The sequence below is a fragment of the Nesoenas mayeri genome, assembly GCF_963082525.1.
Source record: "Nesoenas mayeri genome assembly, chromosome: 17".
Classification (NCBI taxonomy): Eukaryota; Metazoa; Chordata; class Aves; order Columbiformes; family Columbidae; genus Nesoenas; species Nesoenas mayeri.
In genome coordinates this window covers 7,360,485-7,382,164 of record NC_137565.1, presented here as the reverse complement: position 1 = coordinate 7,382,164, position 21,680 = coordinate 7,360,485, and the positions used below count along the sequence as shown (strand labels likewise).

Here is a 21,680-nt window from a genome sequence, read left to right as displayed (position 1 = left end):
CAAGCACATCTATTAAAGTGGAACATTACTTCTTAAGCTTGAGGGTGACAGAAATGCACTAAAAATGGTTGTATCTGGAGCTGTGTATCACGTTTCTTATTCCCTCATTGAGTCTTAGAAATGCAGAGCTAACATACATATGGAACACTTGCAGACTTCAAAAAAAAGCTTCACACCTGGCCCACAATGGCCTATTTGTAAGAGATATTTCTATGGTCCATTTGTGCTACCACACTTGTAGTGCATTTGTTTTACTGCTTTGGTTATCAACAGCATCACAGTATTTTGTATTCTGCTTTCTTATTTATTGACCTGTATTAGGATCAATGTTAAGGTAAGCACTGTTTAGGCTATAATTTAAAAAGTTACTACAGAAGTGCATCAGTAAGAGCATGGTTTGCTGGTATCGCTGTATCTTCAACTATGGAAAAATTTACTGAAAATTAATGCCTCAAGAAAAAAATCCCACATTTATCACACATAAGTAGGCATGAAAACTGTGCAGGATGAAAGTAATAGCTAATTAATGCTATGAATAAGTTATCCAGACATCAAACTTTGCAGCTTTAATGTTGCAACTAACACATCAGAAAATGTATCCGTATGAGCATCTCATGCAGAAACATCTGCTCTATGAACACCCAGCACTCCGGGGATTCTGCTGGTCCTCCCGCCTTGGGTGAGGAGGTTCCTGCAGCCCACGGGATTTATCCAATATGGAAAAACAAAACCCATTTCCCTGTCTGTAGCTCTAACCCAGACCTACCGGAGAGCTCAGCTCATGTTCTTCTCCACAGAAGCCTGGGCAACAATGGGCTAAGAAAGACCAAGCCCAGGGAGATCAGGACCAGCTCTTTCTGCTGCTCCAACACTGCAAATACAGCAAAAATCTCCCAGTTCCCATGGGAATATTTGCATTTCAGATACACGCACAAGCACACCAAACATCCCTCAGCACTAGGCAAAGGCGGGCACAGTTAAAGTGAAGCCGGTATCCTTGGAGTGAGCTGTCACAGGCAACCCCAAGAGAAGAGCTCCCAGGGCTGGTCTCCATGATCCAGAGCAACCTTCAAAAGCTCAGGCAAGCGCCAGGTTCCATTTCTGCCTTGGGGTGTTAAGATTCTGTAGCATCTACCTCCTTGTAAAACATCAGCTGGTAGTCATCAGCCAAATTCACATCTTGGGTCTTCAGGGGGATACGCAGCACGGAGACAAAAGTGATTACATGGACTGGAGAGCTAGTGCTGTCACTGCAAAGAATGGAATCTGCAGCCTGGTATCGCACTCCACTGGCCAGCCAGGAAAAACCTCTTCCAATTTCACATCTGCACTAAAACCATTCTTGATGCAACTTACAGATTTATTACACATTATGGAACAAAAGAAGTAACTAAATCATGTTCCAAAGGAACCTTTCAAAGCAAAGTTTCTAAACACCCATCTTTGAAGAGTGGTAAAAAAAAATAATCAACAAATAGGTGAGAGATTCCAGTAGATGTAACCAGAGGATTTGTAGCTGTCATACACAGGGTGACACTCCACAGAAGGAACCCAAAGCCTTGACTAGGGCAGAAACTTCCCCAAATTCATGCAACAGATAGATTTGCAACACATGGGAAGTGTATTTGGATGGAGTGTTTTGCTTTTCACTGAACTTTTCTACACATGAGACAAGCATTGCTTTATGTCAGAAGAAATGAATCCTTCGGTGGATGGAGCGTTTGACAGAAGACATCAAATAGAGAAGCCAAACCCCTCGCTGAGGTGCTTGTTCACTCTGTCACCAATGAGCCAGGCTGCCATGCATCAGATGGAACAGCCCAAAGATTCTGGAATTCAACACATTCTCTCAGTGACTTGCTTGCCAGGGCATCTTAATTATCAAGAACTTCTACAGATGAAATCAAAGATACTTTTTAAGCTTGAACAACTTGAAGCAGGAACTCTGAAGGGCTTTTGAGGCACTGATGATGGGCAAAATCCTCTTATAAATGAAAATAAAGTTGACTGCCTGTTCAAATGGGTGGGAATGGGGAGGAGGAACTACCGAACTGCTTTTAGATAAAACAGTGATAAATGATACCTGCCATTCACGTCTGCTTCCCTGCCTTGTCTCTTCACCCCCAGAGAGGCCTCCGCTGCTTTCCAATACTTTTCCAAGAGTCCATTTAGTGAAAAATGTATTTAAAAGAAACCACAATAGTATTTTTCTCACGTCACACTAGGGTGCTTACTGTACATTTATACAATACACTCAAAAGAGCAATTCTAGGAGCAAGACATGGAATTACTGTCCATGTTACTCAAATGCACAGGAAGGAAAGCAACTCTATGACTGATCTTATGTAAAACAGAAAAGCTCAAATCTCATTCCAGATATTTTAAGTCCCCAGCCTTTAGCTGGAAAAAGTGACCTGGATTCTTCCTCAAATTCTTGGGGTCCAGACTGCAGACGGGACTAGAGAAAGAGGATTTGTAAGGATGTTCAAATATATGCTCTCCCTGGGAAAACAAAACAGAGGAGCACTAAGTAAATGTTAAATAAAAGTAAATACCTACTAGCACAGAAACACATCAGACTAGGAATCCAGTCTGTTGGTATTAAAGACTTCAGAAAATGGTGGGGAATGTGCTGAGAAATCTGTTCATGCTTTAGATAAGGTTATCATTACCACCAAATAGTTGTCTTAATAATATGCAAGCCTGAATGTAACATTTACATCTGCAGAACAGAGTCGGTATTCATCATCTCTAGGATAGGTGAGCTGTTACTCCCATCTCTGCCACACGCTAAGATTGTCCTCAAGAGAAAAGATTTTAAAGTAATTAAATGCATGGCACTTAATTTGCACTGTTTCAATGCAAATCATGTAGCAATGTCCCCACTGTGCTTTACGTAACAACCTGAAAGATAGAGTGGAGACATGGAGAGATTGCGTGTGCTTTTTTTGTTTCCTTCAGATGGTAAAGAAAAACTTGAAAATATAAGCATCAGAGAGATACGCTGTTTTCTCCGAACATTAGAACTAGTATTTCCAAGACCATTGCTGTGTCTGCCACCTGGCTGGAAAGGGCCATCAGTTGTTATCCCGCAGTGCTGCAGATGCAGCTGAAAGCCAGAGGTGAGAGTGTTACTGAACACTTACTACCCCACTTCAGTGTAAAAACCACTTTGTTTAGAGACCCAGCTGGGGATGAAGACAACAGGTTGGGGACTTTCTCATATAGAGAGAAAGCTGAGCAGGAACTGTTTAAGATACTCTCCTGGTAACATTTCCACCTTTCTCTGGAAGAAGCATGGACGAGAGCTGAAGCCGAGACAGCGATGAGCTCTGACCAACAGCCTCTTGGTGCACACACCAAGCTCTCGGACTTTACTGTTGTAAACAGTTTTTACTATTATAAACAACCTCCTAATAGCTATTTTTGTATTGCCAGGCTAAAAAGTAACATTGACTCCTCACTAGACCTGGACTGACAACCTCACTGAGGCTTCGCTGTCCAGACACTGAGTTTTATGTACTTCAGCTGACAAAAACTACAAGGTTCTCACAAGTCTAATTTAAATGTATTAGTAGTTGTACTCTGACAGTCAGAACCCTTCCTATAAAAACACCCTTCCACACCCACACTTTGCTTCACTATTAAGAAATTTTTATTTGGATATCAGCCAACAGAGACTGATAAATAATAGTTGCAGTAAATGTACTCTATTTCCGAGCATACTTCTAGGCACTGAATGTCCCAAAGGAGGAATATGCAGCATTTTAAAATCATTCCATCACTTCATGCAGAAACAGAATGAATTCCATACTTCAGTTCACATGAAATATCAGAAAGTTTAATTGGTATTAAGTTCATTGTTCTGCAAATAAGAGAGAAAAAGAAAGAAGCTGCCTGTGACACAAAGATAGCCCGGTGCAGGCAGCGCTGGTCAGACAGCCCTGCACAACACGCCGGAGCTTGGGAGCAGATGGCTGCATCAGGAATCAAGCAGAGAACATGGTGAAGAAAACAAGCCAAAGTCCAAAGAACTGAACAGAATGACAGGGGAGCTCTACTCATGGTGACGTTACGTGGGGAGCAGTCGTTCAAATGTGAATCAGACCTGGGAGGAGATCCACTGGAGATTTCTGCTCTACTTAAGCATCCACTTACCAGCTACACACGAGAGAGAAGCTGCAGAGCAGCCCAGGTTGCTTTGCATGTAAAACTCTTCCAGCTATTTGAATAAAAAGATTTGTTTTGTTTAGTTGGTCAAATGCTCAGAAGAGGACATACCAAAAATCACCCCTGAAAAAGGACTTCCCAAGCTTAGTCTGTGCTCCAGCAATACTGACATAGAGCAAGAGACGTGCCAAGCACGCTGCCACGTGTCTCATATTCATGTCAGCAGTGTCTGCAAGAGCTCCCTGCAGTAAGCAGGGGCTCAAGAGCCTGCAGTGCAGTTTAACAAGGTACAGATGTCAAGTCCGTCCTTCATTATTTGTGGCTTTCTATATCCAAAACATCGCGTAATGCCTTCTCAGTCAAATGCTGACTGGTTGCCTGCTGCACGACCTACTTGGAGGGCTCGCCATCCTGCAACACAAACGATGCAGAAGTCCACTACACAAGAATTCCTTGATGCCCAGCAACTACTTCGCTTCCAAATCACTCCAGTCCCTGCTCAGAGGAAAGGCCAAGGGACTCTGCTTGCTGTATCACGCTTGCTTGCTGCAATGTGAAAAGAATCTCAAAAGTACAAAAATGAAGCAGTATTTATCTAAGAAAGGGTTATGGCTCACATGCATTCCAAAGAAAACTATGTCCATTACAGTGACGGCAGCGAGCTTTGTTTCAGTCTTGCTCTTCATCCCAAAGGGACAGATGTTTTTGTAGATTGCCTTCACTGACAGCCAAGGGAGAAGGGACCTAGATTCATTCCTAAGGAATGACAGAAGGCAATAAGCAAGTGCACAGCTTTAAATTTATACTTCAGATTCGATTGTAAAGCATTAAGGTTGCATGTAACTAGGTTATGTCTCTGCTGCTAAAATCTATGCATAATTTATTTATATTACAAGCTAAACATCAGGAACTGTCAGGAGGAACCCTAACAGCTCCTTTCTAGCACGAATTAAACGCTCTGCTCATCATATAAGCCCCAGGACAGCCATATGCTGTGATCCTGCACAGTATCAGTAAGCTAATTAAGAAACTGCCTTTGCTCACTCCTCTCTATTGTGTGGGTTTTTAATTTGAGTTGGTCTTTTTCCAGTCTGGGTTGGGCTGATAAGCTTCTCCCTTTTCCATTCTGCTTGCTGCCTCCAAAATGAAGATTCACAGGCTAATTTCTATTCCGTTCTTATCTCCTCCTAAAACTATTCCTTTGCTGAAAGTCCAGTTCAAAAGTACCTGTTAAATAACAAAACACTGACAGTATCGTTAGCTCCAGTTTCTGGAGCAGCAATCACCCAAAGGCTGAACCCGGCCTGAAAACAACACGAGCGCACTGGCCTCCGGGCACGGCGGGCGGGTGGGTGGATGGAGACCTGGCAGCACCTGCCCTCATCTCCTGCGGCTGGGATTGGGGCTGCCGAGCTTTGTAACGGGTCCTGTCCAGGCCTCTGTGCTTAAACAACTGTCCTACAAAAGCTCACAAAAGGGCTACTTGAACTACGATATGGGAGCACATAGATGAAGAGAAAAAGTCAACCACAGGACTTTGACAATGAATTTTTTTTTGGCGTGAGGGAGAAATGTAGATGCTACAAACTGGACTCTGTACTAGCGCTAGTTACTAATTTGCTGCTGATAAAAAAGAGAAAATAAAAGCCAGCACCTGAAAAGTGCCCCAGCAGCACTGGCACAGCTCTACCTCCTGCGCCCTGCTCCGCACCAGCCAGCGCTGCCAGCTCACGGATCTGCACTAAGTGCCTCCTTTCCGCAGGCAGCTGGAAACGGAGCCTGCCTCGAGTATATGAGAGTGCAGGTAGGACAAATATGATGTGACTGTCACCACATACTATTAGCATGCCTGCAGGATTTAGAGATGGATAGAACTTAGAGGTAACTCGCTTCAAAAGCTCTAATTTCCAAGCACTTTTCTTCAGAGAAAAGCCATACATTAATCATTAATAAGAAAGGAGGGTGTAAGCACCTGCTTTGACAGCCTATCTTCCTTTCTTTCCTCAAATTCAGCATGCAGAGATAAGAAGAAATGGACACACCGGTATCACCGAGACACTCACATAGTTGTTTCCAGGGTGGAGAGAACCTTTCTGCCAAAACAAGACCACTAGTTGTCTTTGACAAACCTCCTTTACCTCCGTGTGCCTCACAGATGCACACACTCCTGCTATAAAGCATACATGCTATAGGTGTTTGCATGTATACATATGTTCACAAGTACATAAAGACATTAGGACTCAAGGAAAGAGTCCATTACCACTAAGCAGTGTTATGTGTGACTGAAGCACCATAAGTTACATATGCAGGAGATGTACATTCATGTACGCTAATCCTTTCTGTCCTCAACAGAAAAAGGCTTTAAACATTTTCATATAAAAACCTCTATTTGGCACATCCTGAGTATTAATGATTTACCATCAAGCTCCCGCGGCCCTTTTTCCTCTGAAGTACAGAACAGTACCAGGAGCCTGCAGATACTCATACATCACTTCCCAGCTGGTGGAGTATGTTTTCTGCTGTGAATCTACCAAGTCCTTACCTCAAGTCTTCAAACATAATATCTCACACTTATCATAACTCTTAGGCTTTGATTCCATGGGACTGAACTCTTAATTTATACCTACAGGAGGTGCTTATTCCCAGTTGTCGTCTCTAGGACCAACCAGTTCACAATCCTTGGACTACTGGTGTTTACCAGCTTCAGAGGCAGGGTAAGGACAGAGGTGCCAACCCCACGTTCAAGACAGGAAAGAGAAGATCAGTGACCGAAGTCCAGACGCACTCAAGCACTTAGAAGCGCGAATCCAGTCACCAAAACCAGGAGGAGACGGGCTATTAAATATTAGACCATAAAAAGGTTTATACCATTAATCTTCCCTGTAATTACGTCCGAATAGCAGCAGAACAGCAATTAAATCCATACTTCTCTGGTCTCTTGTTCCAGCTTTAACCACCAGCTTGCCCCTTCTCAGGAGCTGCTGCTGGACAAGCTGGTGCATCCAATTTTGATGTGAAGAATGCATGTTTTCAGGGGAAGTCAAGTGGGTGCAGTTGTGTTCCTACACCTACGGCCAGGTCTCTGAACCCTGAGGCTACTGGTGAATGCAAATTTCTGTGTACTTGGAGAATTGACAAGGAACGCTGCTACTACAGATGGTACTCTGGAAAAAGGAGCACTTCGCATCTGTTTGCTATGCAAATTGATTCATTTAACATTTGTTGACAGCAGGTCAGTTTAGCACAGGAATCAGGCTAGAAAGCTGGCAATTTAGGAACTGAGTTCTACTCGGTCCTCTTAGAAATGAAAAAATCCAAGGGAGAATTAAAAGTAATTAGGCATAAACCAGCAATTAAAGCCAGAATGAATTGCATTTTTAAACCATTAAAATTCTTGCTGCTTCCAGAGAACTAGGGACCATGGTGGGTATCTACAAAGCAAACACAAAAGAGAACACGACTGCAGCAATGCTTTCTGACCCACAGACGCGGGACATCCCCCCTAAAGCACAGAAGGACCTCGGGGGAAACCTGGAGATACAGCGAAGGTCTCTGGCACCGCCTGGGTGCACGTGAGCTCGTCTCAGCTCCATCAGTCCTGCAAATAATTCAGCTTGTGCTCTTCTCCTAGAGCATCTTCACGTCTTGGTCGAAGTTGTGGGAAGGACCATGAAAGGGCCTGGTTAAGATGCACCAAATCATTACGTTATTTAAACTGCAGAGAGTACAATTTAAAAACAAATGCTTCTGGATTGAAAATCCCAGGAGGGATTTTGGAGTTTAAAGAAAAAAAAAAAAGACAGTAACTAGAAGATACATTCTCCACATACCTAAACGAATAAAATATAATGCCAAGACATGAAACTTGAACTGCAAAGAAATAAAGGAACATCTGTACATATTTAATGATTCTCTTGGAAAATGTCTTCCTTACTTCTTCTCCAGTCCTACTTTTCCATAACCCAAAATCTACGTAATTTCAACACATTTATATAGTTATGCTTTTTACTGTTCCTTTCCAGATTTATCTCAACAGGTTCAACAAAATATAATATAAAATTACAGCCAAGGTAGCATTTATCACAAGGCTCATGACCATTTTAAGTAGTAAAATTACTATGGACATAGCAGATCCATTCATCATATTGGGTCTGCCCCTATAAACAGAACACAATAATGGAAGAGGAAACATATTTTTCCTGACCTCAGGATGAGAATGGAGACAAAATTATCATCACCTGCACTAGTTCCTGAGAACTTCACTGTTTCTTGGCAAAGATTACAGAAAAAACACGCAGTAAATTTCATTACCAGGTCACAGTTTGCAAATTGGCTGTGCTGCCAAGTCTTTATTTTTCAAAGGGGAATACAGGATTCCCAAAACGTTTGTTTGAAGAGTTTTTGGCAAGCCAAGTGGATGCCACAAGAGAAACCACTCATCATGTTCCAGGATGATATCAGGATCCAGAAGATCCCTGCAACGGCCACAGTCCCAGGAGAAGGTTGGACTTTAGAAGGAGCCCTTCAAATAAACACCAGTCTTCATCGTCAATATAAACTTCAAGCAGTTGAGTTTTCTTCCTTTGATTCTTACTGGCTCTGTATACGTTGTCACCTAGCTACAGTTGTGTGGATGGACACCACCAAGTATCATAGATAATCAAGAGTTATTTAATTTAGGGCAAAAGATGCAGTGTTTAAATGGCATTCTTGATGCTAAGAAGCATTTTAAGAAGATGTAAAGGCAAATAAGTGTGTGTTGTTTTTTTTTTTTTTTTAAATTACTTGTTTTCAATTATTTTGAAAAAGTGTTTCAAAGGCTCCACATTATCAAAGGAAAGACCTAGATTAAGAACAAAGCTTAAAGGAAAGATCAGAAAGCAGTGTTAAAAAAACCCCCACAAATAATTAACCACTGGCAGTTCACCTTGTGAATCACCAAGTTTGAAACAAACTCACCCACATCTGTTAATAAACTTCATTAACTGAAAATATTATACTGAACGGAATGTCATCTTGTGTGCATAATGCCTGTCTTCTGCTTGGGCATCTGAACTGCAGAGACATCGGAAACCTCAGAAGCTCAAAGATCCCCCCAGGTTTTTTGGAACAGGAGGCAGCACACACGTGAGGCTGGCGCTCCATCAGGACTAACCTGCCAATTAAATATCACATTGGTCAACAGTTTGCAGTCTGCAACAAGCTCCACTCGTGGAAAATTGAATTTCTAGGACCAGTTACTGTGTCAATGAGAGAAGAGCAGGCAAATGGGTTTTTAAAGACTGACGTCTGTCAGACAGATGGCTGCACCAATTTATTCGCTGCCAGTGTTAACTACCTTGCTCGTGATTTTAAGGATGAGCTGCAGAGGACTTAAACAAATAATGCAAAATTATTTCCAACAGTAGTACTGATAGCTACATTTAACATGTCCATTTTTATATGTAGACCTGGAAGTGCTCTACAAAATGTATGTAACATGACCAACACTGCAACAAGAAGTACGATCAACTGGAAGACAGGTCATGTCTCACCTACTCCTGCATCGTTGTCTCTTGTCCTGGACTCACTTTGTCTCACTGCAAGAAGTCAGGAGACAGCAAGACGGTTCCCCCCGCTCTCTGTGCAAGAGGCTGCTCTAAGGCACAGCAAGAGACATGGACAAACTACCTTTCCAGACTGCCTGTCCCAGCTAACCTCTGCCAACACGTCTCCATTTACCTTAAGCAACTGCTTCCGAACATGGAATCACGTTGCCTCATGTCTGACTGAAGCTCCAAATTTTCCACAAGGAAGCACATAGTCCCATGACACTATGACAGCAGAGACTACAGAAGACAGGACTGAAATACACTTCCCCCTTTCAAAACCAGAATCAGTCACCACTCACTGGCTGCTGTTCTAACGCATCTGAAGTGCAGCAGGATCACTTAAGAACCAAAAGTTCAATTCTCTAATATACCTCAGTACTGCATTCCACACATCTCTTCATTAGCCCGAAGAATACAATGCCCAAAGTGGCACATACAAGCTTTTCCATGTCCTGTAAAACCAGTACCTTACTTTGAGATTAGAAAAACCCACCAAAAACCAACAAACAAAACCAACCCAAAGGTATCTTGGAATGTAGAAGTTGAAGTGGATCAGGGCACTGCACATACTAATAAAAATGTACGATGTGGATTAGGTTGGTCTAATAATGATCAATTTATTGTCTACACTTACTGGAGAATCTCATATTCATACAGATAATCCTTTTATCCCCCACCATGACTAATTTCCTCTTGCAGAACATCATTAGAAAATGAGACACTAGTAAGTAAAGCCCTATGATGTCTGGAGCCTACTTAAAGGACCTTAGTTTCCAGTGGGACCGCAAATAATTTCAGTAATGGGCCCTTTCAGAACGCTTTTCATTACTTTCTTCATTTGTGAAGTTACTCGGGGGAATAGTTATTGCAATTTAGAGACCACAAGCCCAGGAAACAGAAATGAACCAACTTCTGAAGATGCATTAATCAGTAGCAATCTGACAGAAACACACTTCAGAGCAACAGAAGGTATGATGCCAAATCTTTATTAGTTTTGTTCAAACTAATTGACTTCATCGTGAAGCTGAAGAATCTAACAGGGCATCTCCACTATTTTATCTCGAAGAAAATAAAAAGTGAAAGACTGTTTAGGGAACATTGGTTTTTCAGACTGCATTAGGACTCCTGACTCCAGCTTCTAGCACCTTCTGTCCTGCTGCCAAGGTGCTTTCAGAAATGCAAATACAGTTTCTAACCAGAAAAGTCTCCTTTGCAAGGAATATTAGAAATACATTCCTAAACAGTCAGTAGGTAATGTTTTTAAATTATTTCCCATGGGTCCTTATTCACTTTAGCTTAAAAATAGGAGCATGCCCACAAAAGGGTTTGTGGCTAAAACTGGATCCATGGTTCATGTTCAGCGTAATTCCATGAAACTACTTCCCTGGCATCTGCAAAACGATGCCTTTTGATAGCAGAAGGCCTAAAACCAGTAAGAAAGTTGATTGAAAACACTTTTCAGATACATAAAAACAGCACCACTAAGGGAAGCAGAGAAGGTGCCCAAAATTTGTAGACGCAGCCCACTGATCGCAGTACAATCGACAAAAGGAAGGTGATTGTCAGTACAAATGGCACAGTTTGCATTGCAAAATGCTCTTTTTGTACTTCTCTTGGCAAATAACCTTACCTGGGTGACTCTCCATTGTATTATACACCTCCCTGTACTGGTGCACTCCCCTAACCTGGATAAATAACCCTCGCACAGACCCACACTGACAGCCCTGCAGCAGGAGAGCGCGTAGCAGGCAAATACCTCCAAGCATCGCTGTTGTGGGCACTGAAATGGGGATATTTGTGCAAAAATGAAAGATATGCGATCCTTCATTTTGAATCAAATTAATGTTAACAAAATCCTAAACACGGGATGCAGTGAAAAGATGAGTACTCCACAGTTCTGTCTTACCGTAAGCAACCAGAAGTGTTCTTGAAGACAGTTGTCCACTCAGCATCGCGAGGCTTCGAGTCCTCATTGGGCTCGCTCTCCCAACCTGAATGGGGTATGATCACCTCGTTGGTGAGCGTCTGCAGGCCGTGGTTGATGATGACCATCTTCAGGGGCTCGTAGGAGGACAAGTTCCACAGGGTGCCTGCAGGAGAAACGCTGATTATTAAACAACAAGAGAATAATGACTATTTTAAAACTCTAGATTAAACAGAATCACTAGAAGGTTAAATCATAAAACTAAATGAAAAGTAGAAACTGCTTGGTGAGATGCCAGACTAGCACATAGCTCGGGGAAGATTCCACCGTCGCTGCAATAGAAGCATTTCCAAAAGCACTGAGGTACTTTTGTCAAGACATGGATATTGTTGAAGACAAGTACACAAATGTGATGTGCAATTGGAGATTGATAGGGTTTTCCTACTAAATACAAATTTTGTTACACTTTTAAGTCTAGCTATGCTTTGAAAAGTAAAAATTCATCCAGTGCAGCAGCCACGTATATATTTATTGAGGATCATTGATCTTATGCTTATCCTCTGCACAAGACAATATTTCATTCTAGACTCCTCTCTATTATTTACTTTCACATTTTCCTGTTACAGGCAATATTGGTGTTCAAATCACCTGGTGCCACAAGCATGTCATTCCGTGAAGAAGCTCAGAACCAAATCTCCCGTGTCTTTCCATTTTTTCCTTAATTATGAGCCAAAATAGACAGAAGTCAAACATCAAAACAACGTAACAGGAGAACAGCCTTACAACTGTAAAAATACCCTGTCTTAGACGGGTGATACAACTTAGCAGAGCTGCATCAGTGTCCTGATATTGCTCATTAGGTTAGGGCTGTACCGGGACAGTCACTTCAGAGATAATTTCTCCACAGGCACAGCCTGGTAACGTTTAAGAACTACCAGCAACAACACTCAGAGGGAGCCAGATGCAAGGTGTGTGAGAAGTGTAAGACTAGCAAAGTTTCAGAGAGACCGAACAGAGAAGCTAAATTGCCCAGAACACACAGGAAATCTTTCTTAGGTGGATACAACATAAACCTTAAGCTCCCTGTGTTAATACAGCTGTGAATCTGTGCACATTACAGTGCCAATTGTCAACACTCACCTCTTAGTATACACGTTTAAAACAAAACACAAAACAACCAAGGTGCAACCTTCTGTTTCAGTCATTTCAATCACTCCAGGTTTTAAAACCTACAATTTTCAAATTTTAAAAGCGACTGGGCAAAGATTTTGGATCTATTGCTTCTGTCGCAGGTCTGACACACGGATTTGCTGGACAGAGAGTGAAGACCCCTCAGGGCCACCACGGGGATCCCCTAGCAAAGGCAGCTCCCGCGGGAACACCCCTGCACACTGCACTGCTGCACGAGTGGCAAATGCCAAATGTCCTGTTTTAATACCCGAGTATTACCCATACAGGGTCATGACAGGTACCAGGTTAGGACGGGAATTTTATCTCCGTGTGAGTGGTGAGTGGCACTTGGACAATAACCTCAAAGGCTGAGGATTAGCAGAGCCAAGTGCTACGGTGTCCCCTACTCAAAGTGATCTTCACACAATCCAGGCATCCGTTCAGGCCGTATTAATTAATAGACTCAGAGGCTGACAACAGAATGAACACCACAATGTTTCTTCCAGTCTTTTTCTAAAAACATACAAAAATACTGCTTTTTTTGGCCTGATTCCCTTGCTGTTAATAAACAACACACTGCATAAGAGTTTCATGACCCACTTTTTTAGCTTTCAAACAAGACTGTATAGGTGAAATAGGAATTATTTCGCTCTTCATACTCATCACAATTAATCACCCTTTGCCACTGCGAAACACCAAACACAATGGACAGTAAAACACAAAACAAAACACCAGAAAATCAAGCAGAAAATGCTATTTTTCTTTTAAAGTCTTTACTTTTCAGAACAAATACGCATCAACTGAGGAACCTAGTGCGGCTTTTGTAAGGATCCTGCATTTCTGTTCTTTTTGAAACGGCAAAGTATCGCAACTGGAAATTGTGTGGAGACTTAAAATCATCTCTATGTGGAAGAGCTAAGTTTGAAAATCTGACAGCCCTTCATATTTAAGAGCTCTTTAGTGCACATACGGTTTCTGCACCTGAAATGAGATGCTGCCTTTTCCTCTTTCCCGGAGGAGTGACACAACCTGTTATCTCTGGTGTGAAACTACAAAGGCAAATTTCACTGCTTAAGAAGAATGAGGCAGAGATATACTTAAAAAGCCAAAAATACCTATCTAATTTCCAAGAGCTCTGATATTACAGGATTGTACAAGTTTTCCAGTGCTCAAATCTTTCGCTTGTCTTAAGACTTCGAGATTTGTGTCTAGATTTCAATACTTCCAAACCCAGTGTGCAAAATGAAACCATCACCTCCAAACTCCCTCTTCTCCTGTGTTCTCATTCACCAGTAGTTATTTCAAGAGAACAAACACAACTGGGATTCAATCACATTTTAACTGGGTTGCAACACCAAAAGCAGCACAAACCTGCCCCTCTACCACCCGCAAGTCAGCTTTGTGATAGCAGGAACCCCATCCAGAGCAGGAGAAGCACTTGCCCCTGCAAAACATCTCTTGTACATACTCATCCAGAATTTTTAGTTAAGAGGCTGACTGCAATTTATGAAATAAACCATTTACAGCAAACACATTTTGAGTGTCAGTCTCACTGAGTGCCTGTCAGACCGGGAACCGAAGGCCTTTCCCTCATCTTCTTTGAAGGAAAAAAAACCCAACACATTTCAAGCTTTTCAACTTCTCATCTGCCTCCCATCGCTCAAATATTTCATAAAAAACATCAGCTAACTGTAAAGAATAAAAGACGGTCTTACTACTAGAAAAAAAATATCAGAAAGCTCTTCAAATTCTTCAAAAATGTCAAAGCACTTAAATGTGTAATATTGTCTTTGAAGGCTGCACAAGGAAAAGCAGAATAATCCCTTTGTTGAAGAGCGTTCGGTGAAGGAAAACGCCCTGCACTGAACAGAGAGGTGGCCCACGATCAACAGGGCTGAAGGAATCTTACAGTGCCAAAGGCAGAGGAAAAATTCAGATTCAAGGCTGACTTCATTGGGAAAATATTCCACAAGAAGGGATACAGAAAATAAAGGGTGAAAATACATTTCTCTTATTCAAAGTTATGAACCAAAGTTATGAATCCAGCATCCTTTCAGTTCTTGAGAAAAAATAATCATCTAAAAGATACTGATAGTTGCAGCCACTGAAGCTTAAAAAAAAAGAACAAATTCAGATGAGACTGGAGGTTTTAGCACCGCAAGACAAAATCAAGCTACAAAAAATAAAATCCTTGCGAATTTGACATTCCTCTTTAAAAATCAGTCCCTGACTGTATTAGCATAACACACTAATGATCTAACAAGCTGGAAACACTGGCTTTAAAACTCTAAGTTTAATCAATTCAAATGAACAGCACTCAAGAGAAATCAAGTCACTACCACAGCAGCATAAGGGAAATGAAGTTATCTCCATTTTCCATGCACTTGCACTGCTAATATTGGCCTTTTGGACCACAGATCGCATTCATTTTAGGACTAGAGAAAGAAGATGAACTACAGCTTTCCAGAAGATGATCACAATTGTGATCAATATTTATTTTATTCATAAACACGATTTGCAATATACATATACATTTCTAACTACCAACATTACTCCTACTCTTTCAGCATGTTAAGCAGGGACAATAGCGACAAGTTTTTGTTTCAAAGTACTGATTATTGTAAAAACATATTAAAAATTACTGTAAGCTATGAACATAGCAATATGATTCAAGTAATATTAAAAGTGATTATGGCCACAGGCATAATTTCCTAAGTCTCTGCCTCCTTGGAGCTGTGAAAAGATTGCTAAAGGAATTGTGATAGAATACACACAGGCTGTTATCTTCTGAAATCTAAGGGAACTGTGTTCCTGCTGTGCTTGCTTACTAGCAAAAATCCAATGTCACCAAGAAATTAGACGAAGCCGCTGTTTAACTCTTTATCTGTGGCCCACACTACATCATTTACTATACAGGACAATAAAGCACTCTGCATTATATTCACCGAGGGCTTTTGTTGCACGTTGGTGCTGTACGCATTTATGGACAGACTTGTTTGATAATTCTAAGTTGTGAAGATTGGATGTGTGCTTCTTCAAGCTGAACAGTGGCCAGGCTGAGAACCTCGACACAACGTGCCGGAGAATACACCACGGAAAGGCTCCATCTTCTGACAAGCTTTCTAACAGAAAATGGAAGGAGTAAGGTCATCTGAAACCTGAAAGCTCAAGACAGCCAAGGTGCTTCAGAGACACGTTAGTGCCAGATGAGCTGACAGATCTCACACGTGAATGCCCAGGTGTGAATTCCGAGCAAACTGATCCATCTGCAAGTTGCCATTATAGTATTAGATCAAAATATCTCCTCTGCAGAGCATTTTGAAGGTCAATCATTTTTCAATTAAAACGAGTTTGGCAACATACACATCAGAAAAATCATGTTCTGCACCACTTAAAATCAGTTCAATGTCATCAAACAACAAAATTACTTCCAATGTTCGCACAACGAACAAAATTATTCATTAAAGCTACCAACTTCTGATTGCTTTTCAAAGAATGTAATAGAATTTTGGTCTTGCATATCCAATGGGAACATTTGCTTCACAAAAACACCCCTATTACTCAAGAGAAAACTTTTGCAGTTTTCATAATCAGAACAGATTTAATTCCTTATCAGCTGAATCCTTATTTCTCTGTTTCTCAAGGAAATGATACACTGAAAGTTCATTAGTACAGTTCCAAGACCAGAAAGGGATGCAAGGGAGAATTCTGTGGAGTATTTCTCACCACAACTCTACTCATGATTTACTTATGGACACTAACCATTAAATCGATCTTTTCTCAGAGCAGAAGAAGAGACACACTTTGTAATGCCACACTTTAAAAGACAGAAAATTGTGATCTGTGGCATTTTATGATTGTATCTTGAGTTTTGAAGGTATTTTTACAAACCTGATGTATCTGTCTTACCTTGAGGGACATGTTTTAGTGCTATTTGCAGATACATCAAGAATGTTTGGTAAAACAGACATGGCATTAACCCAGAGAGGGTTTTCAAATTCTGCTAAAACCAGTGCTATCTGAAAGGAAAAAAGCTGTAGACTTTGTTAACGTGGTAGTAGTGTTGTATCAAGTGTACTCAGCCTCCTTCCAAAGCTGCACACCAATGAGTTTGCCTAATCGGGGTTCTCCAAAACGTATATTCTGGGAGACAGTCAAGTGAACACAGTTCTGGTTGCCCTGATTCCAAACAGAACGTCACACCCGCCGTTCCCCTCATGCTCCGCTGCCACCACATCCACCTCTCACATGTTTCTAACCCGGTGCCCTGGCTTCTTCCCCCTCCATTAACCCACTGCCCAGCCCCGGCTGTCTGCACTGGTTCAGTCTCTCCTGGACACCTGTGGCTGCTGCATCACATCACCAAGTTACCAAGAGCCCATAGAGCTGTACTGAAGCAAATAAACTATTTAGAGCTCTCAATTCAGATGAGAACGACGTTCTGCGCTAAAGCGTGCTCTCCAGCTGCAAACAGCATCCCTTACTGAATGCTCCGTGTCCTCCTGTCCTGCAGGCAGGTCCCACACCCAGAGAGGCAAAACTCCAAGACTGCAAGTGCTCTTGAATTCAGACATCTGAATTATTTAAATGTCTTTAAATTATGTAAATCTCTTATGGACAGCAGGATTATTTCATCATTCACCCACATCTGGGAAGACCAGCTGATGACGACTATTCAGCTTTTGAAAAGCAGCCAGTATTGAGTTAAAGGAATATTAAACCACAGGGAAGTCAATGTGTCATTCCAAACTTGAATTTGCAGCCTGTTAAAAGAAATAAACAAGCAAACCCTGTACACTGTTGTCTTTTCTTCCCCCCTTTTCATTGCTGCAGAATCCCCAGAGACTTCACTCCAGACAGAATGAAAAACTTTCATGGCAAAGGTAGACTCTGGTTTATTACCAGGGAAAAGTACCCAGATAGGAAGTCAAGATTTCTACCACGACAACATCGGAATTGTGATCTGAATTTCTGAGCCTGCAAACACAGCCCTTTTGTAGCAGCCACGGCCAAACGCTCCCTTTGCACCCCACGTTGGCTCTTGTTTCTCTCTGCTGACTTTTGGAGCTCATTTTTCAAACAGACAATTCCCCATTATCAGCTGAGGCTTTGAACACTGACTGCAAGGACACCAGCACCCGCCACAGAGGCATTGCTGGAATACTCTTCTCTTCTATATTGATGCTTGAATGTCTCGCACTGGATCTGGTAATATCATCTTAGACGTAGAATGAAATGATGCCTGGTCAGGTGGAGATTAAATGCACATCACCTGTTACTGGACATCTGTTTAGGTTAATGCCCTCAGTATTCCTGGTGTTGCTCAGTAAATGGAAATAAAGAGCTTTAAACAGCAAAAAGCAAAGTGGAATGAAAATACTGTATTTAATTAGCAGGAGCTACTGTCAAATAAAATGCATTTGAACTCTAAAACTAATTAATCAACTGGAGATCAAAGCAATAGCCATATAGAGTGAAAATGGAAAACACTGAGTTTGTTTTTGTCATCTCAAAAGTGACTGATTATCATTTAGCATTATAATGATATTCCTTCAGAGTAAATTATAGACCGGTTTCTCCTTTCTTGAATCTAAAGAAACGAATTTATTCCTTCTCAGCACTCCAGAAATGAGTTTTGGGTAAACTAGAACAGTGCATAAACAGATGTTATTTAAAAAAATAATCATAAATTTAGGTCAGCCATCATACTAAATTACTGCAACAAATGGAATATAACTACTACCTATAGAGTCTCTGGGTTAAGAGACAATGCACCAACAGCAATCAAAGCACAACCAACACACTACTCAGAGGATCTCTGACAAACCAGCTCACTGGAGAGGGACTGAAAAACACCCCTGCTAGTTTCCAGAGACTATATTTAGACCTCATTTGCTAAATATCCTATAATGACTGCGGAAGAGCAGTTGGAACAACCAAGGCCACTCTTCAGCCCAGAGAATTATGATTACCAGTAAAAACTTGGAGAGCCTACTATAATTGTTTTGAAATTATGACAGAATTATGATGTTTACTTCTCATGGCTTAATCCACATTCACAACAGGGCCTGCCTGGAGAATCCAACACTGATAAGGTAGCTGAACAATTGCAGCCCTCGACTCATTTTTGCACTCACAAAACTTTCTGAAAAATTATGTTCTGGCACTGAAATTCGCTGCAACTGCCCTGGTCTCCATCCAAACATCCTCCGCTGCTTCTGAGAAGAGAAAGGGAAATCCATTTCATTCCTCGTGAGTTATGGGAGACTGAAGAACAATATATTTCTCCTTAGTTTAAGAGCTGACATACTTTTCCACCCTTTTTCCACTTAACGGCTGAACTTTGAAACTTGGCATATACTTTATTGCTCTTTTTGGATGATGTCCAAGACTAAGTTCAAATAAAAACCAGGTTGAATAAAGGAGTTATAAGTGCTTGAAAACTCCTTGCAAAGTGTGCATGAACTCATTAACTTCAAAACTTAATTCTCCCTCTTCCGATCATTGAACAAGCAAACACTATGTCCAGAGCATCTCAACAGCAGACTCCACACTCCTTAAAACCTGAGTTTTCCAGGTCAGAAGTGCTGTAGCTTCACACACAACCTCAGAGTCCTCAGCAGCAGGGGCTGGAAGTGTTCCTGAGAAGATTGTTCTATCAACATGAAGTAGTTGGGACACGGCAGTAGAATTGCTTTATAACAGATTAACATATCTTACCTCATGATCATAAAACGCTGAGGGCAAGCACACAACAAATTACCTGTCAAGGAAGTCGCTATAACTCATTTAAGTTTCAATAACTCGACCACATGCAGTTGCATGTGACACCCAAGCGGCACCATTCATCTCCCAGCGGGCAGGGAAACCCGAGTGTGACGCACACACTGATAATCCCGATTTCCTCCTGAAAGGCACGTTAGCCTCTGGCTTTCTCACACCACACATGTGGTGTGCTAAAGAAACAGCTGCAGCCAGGGGTCTAAATCGTCCTCTAGTCTCCAGAAATTCTTGTTCCTGAAGCTGAAAAGAGTCCTATAAAAAACAATTAATTACAGAAACTACAGATACTGACCTGTAATTAGTTCTCTGACTTCCATGTCATTTGTTTTTCGCAATAGTCTGATCAATGTAGGGATCCCATCACAGTTCTTTATAGCCACCTTGTTTTCATTATCCTTCCCATAGGAGATGTTTCTGAGAGCCCCACAGGCTTTACGATGGACCTCTGGCTTTGGATGATCGAGTAAGCCCACCAAGATGGGGATCCCTTTGAGGTGCCTCACGTCCTTTTTGATTTTATCGTTCTCGTAGCACAAGTGCTGCAAGTAGGCTGCGGCGTTAGACTTGACCGGGTCGATGGGGTGGCTGAGCATGGCGATCACTTCGGGGAGGTCGGGGTCCCTCCACCGGGGGTCTTTCCGAATGCTGTCAATGGAGGGGGAGCGCTTCCCCAGCCGGTCAATGCTGGCCATGCTGCCTCTCTCCGGCTGTGCCAGCGGGGCCGCGTAGCCACCGTGAAGGTAAGGGATCCTCTCCTCCACCATCTCTGTCTCGATGGGGTCATCGTAGCCCCTGTAAGAAGCAACAATACCAATAGAAACGACAAAAAGCACACAAACCACATTTAAACACTGCACCTCTGAGTCCGTATGGAGATTTCAGCTATGAGCAAGCATTTTAATATCACAAACTTTTTAATATCACAAACATCATTATGGGCCGCATATTTACACTTTCAAATAATTTATCTGTAGTAACTTGCAAATTAACCATAGCTGAGCACTCAGCAGTGAGGGGACTAGAGCACAGTGTTTGTTTGGCAATGAAATGATGACAGGAACTGCAAGTCATCAAACAGATTGCTTTCATTTCGGTCACTTAGCAAAACAATTAGGATAGAGCTGGATTATATTTAGTAGGGAACTCTGAGCTTCATTAATGCTGCTCCTTCTGCAACAACTCCAAACTTTAATTAAAGGCATTCAAGGCCTGAGCAGAGACCACAGACACTTCTCACCAAGTCTGAGAAGTCCCACTACATTTCCATGTTGGTGCTCACACAAGTACACCAAGCTCATCAATATACATAAGAATATCAAAGATGACGGAAAACCTAAGTCCTGAATCCAGGTATGTAATAAAAGTCCCTCTTGTACAGAATCATTTGGAATACAGATAAGAGGCTGATAGTCAAGAGACCTGGGTCCAACTATTAACAGCACAGTAATTTGCTGGACATCCAAAACAAGTGCTGTACTCTGAGCTTTCCTCCCCAGATCAGCAACTAACCTGGATGTAAGACACTCTGAAAATAATTTACAGCACTAGAGTGAATGTCACCCATCTTCTTGTGCTGCAATTCACTGCATGAAACTGAAGGTCACTCACAACCATTAACACATCCATTCAGATATTGCTGTCCTAGTTCACACAAAAGGCAAAGTTACAACCAACGCAGTTAAAAACACTCTAACGCAATACATTCTTACGCTACAAATATGCATAATCTTTTAAAAAAAATCAGTATTTGACAAATACTGCTTCTTTAACAAACACTGCTGCAACTATGAGCTCTAACCTTCCGAAGAAAAATTCCTCCCCTCTAGTTACTTCCTACAAGCACCTGCTAAAGGCAGAACATTTCTGCAAGAGATTTTTAAGGAAAGGCATTGCCAACTTCAGAATTTGGTTTTGAGATGCACTGATATACTTTATCATCCTTTATTCAAAGCGATACCTTTCAGCCTCCAGAACGTGCTTCGGTGCAGCCACCTGCGAGGTAACACCGGTGCAAGACCCACCGCTCAAAAATTCTTCCATTT

At 41.7% G+C, this 21,680-nt stretch overlaps 1 protein-coding gene across 1 annotated transcript in view; it reads right to left on the bottom strand.

The window, feature by feature from the left end:
- The window catches only part of ARVCF (ARVCF delta catenin family member), a gene marked incomplete at both ends in the record, with an annotated part of 152,390 nt that overhangs the window by 47,192 nt on the left and 83,518 nt on the right, over positions 1-21,680 (bottom strand). The window contains 2 exons of the mRNA XM_080355196.1: positions 11,668-11,851; positions 19,931-20,430. Coding sequence (XP_080211322.1) covers positions 11,668-11,851; positions 19,931-20,430 — 684 coding nt within the window. The remainder of the gene's footprint in view (positions 1-11,667; positions 11,852-19,930; positions 20,431-21,680) is intronic.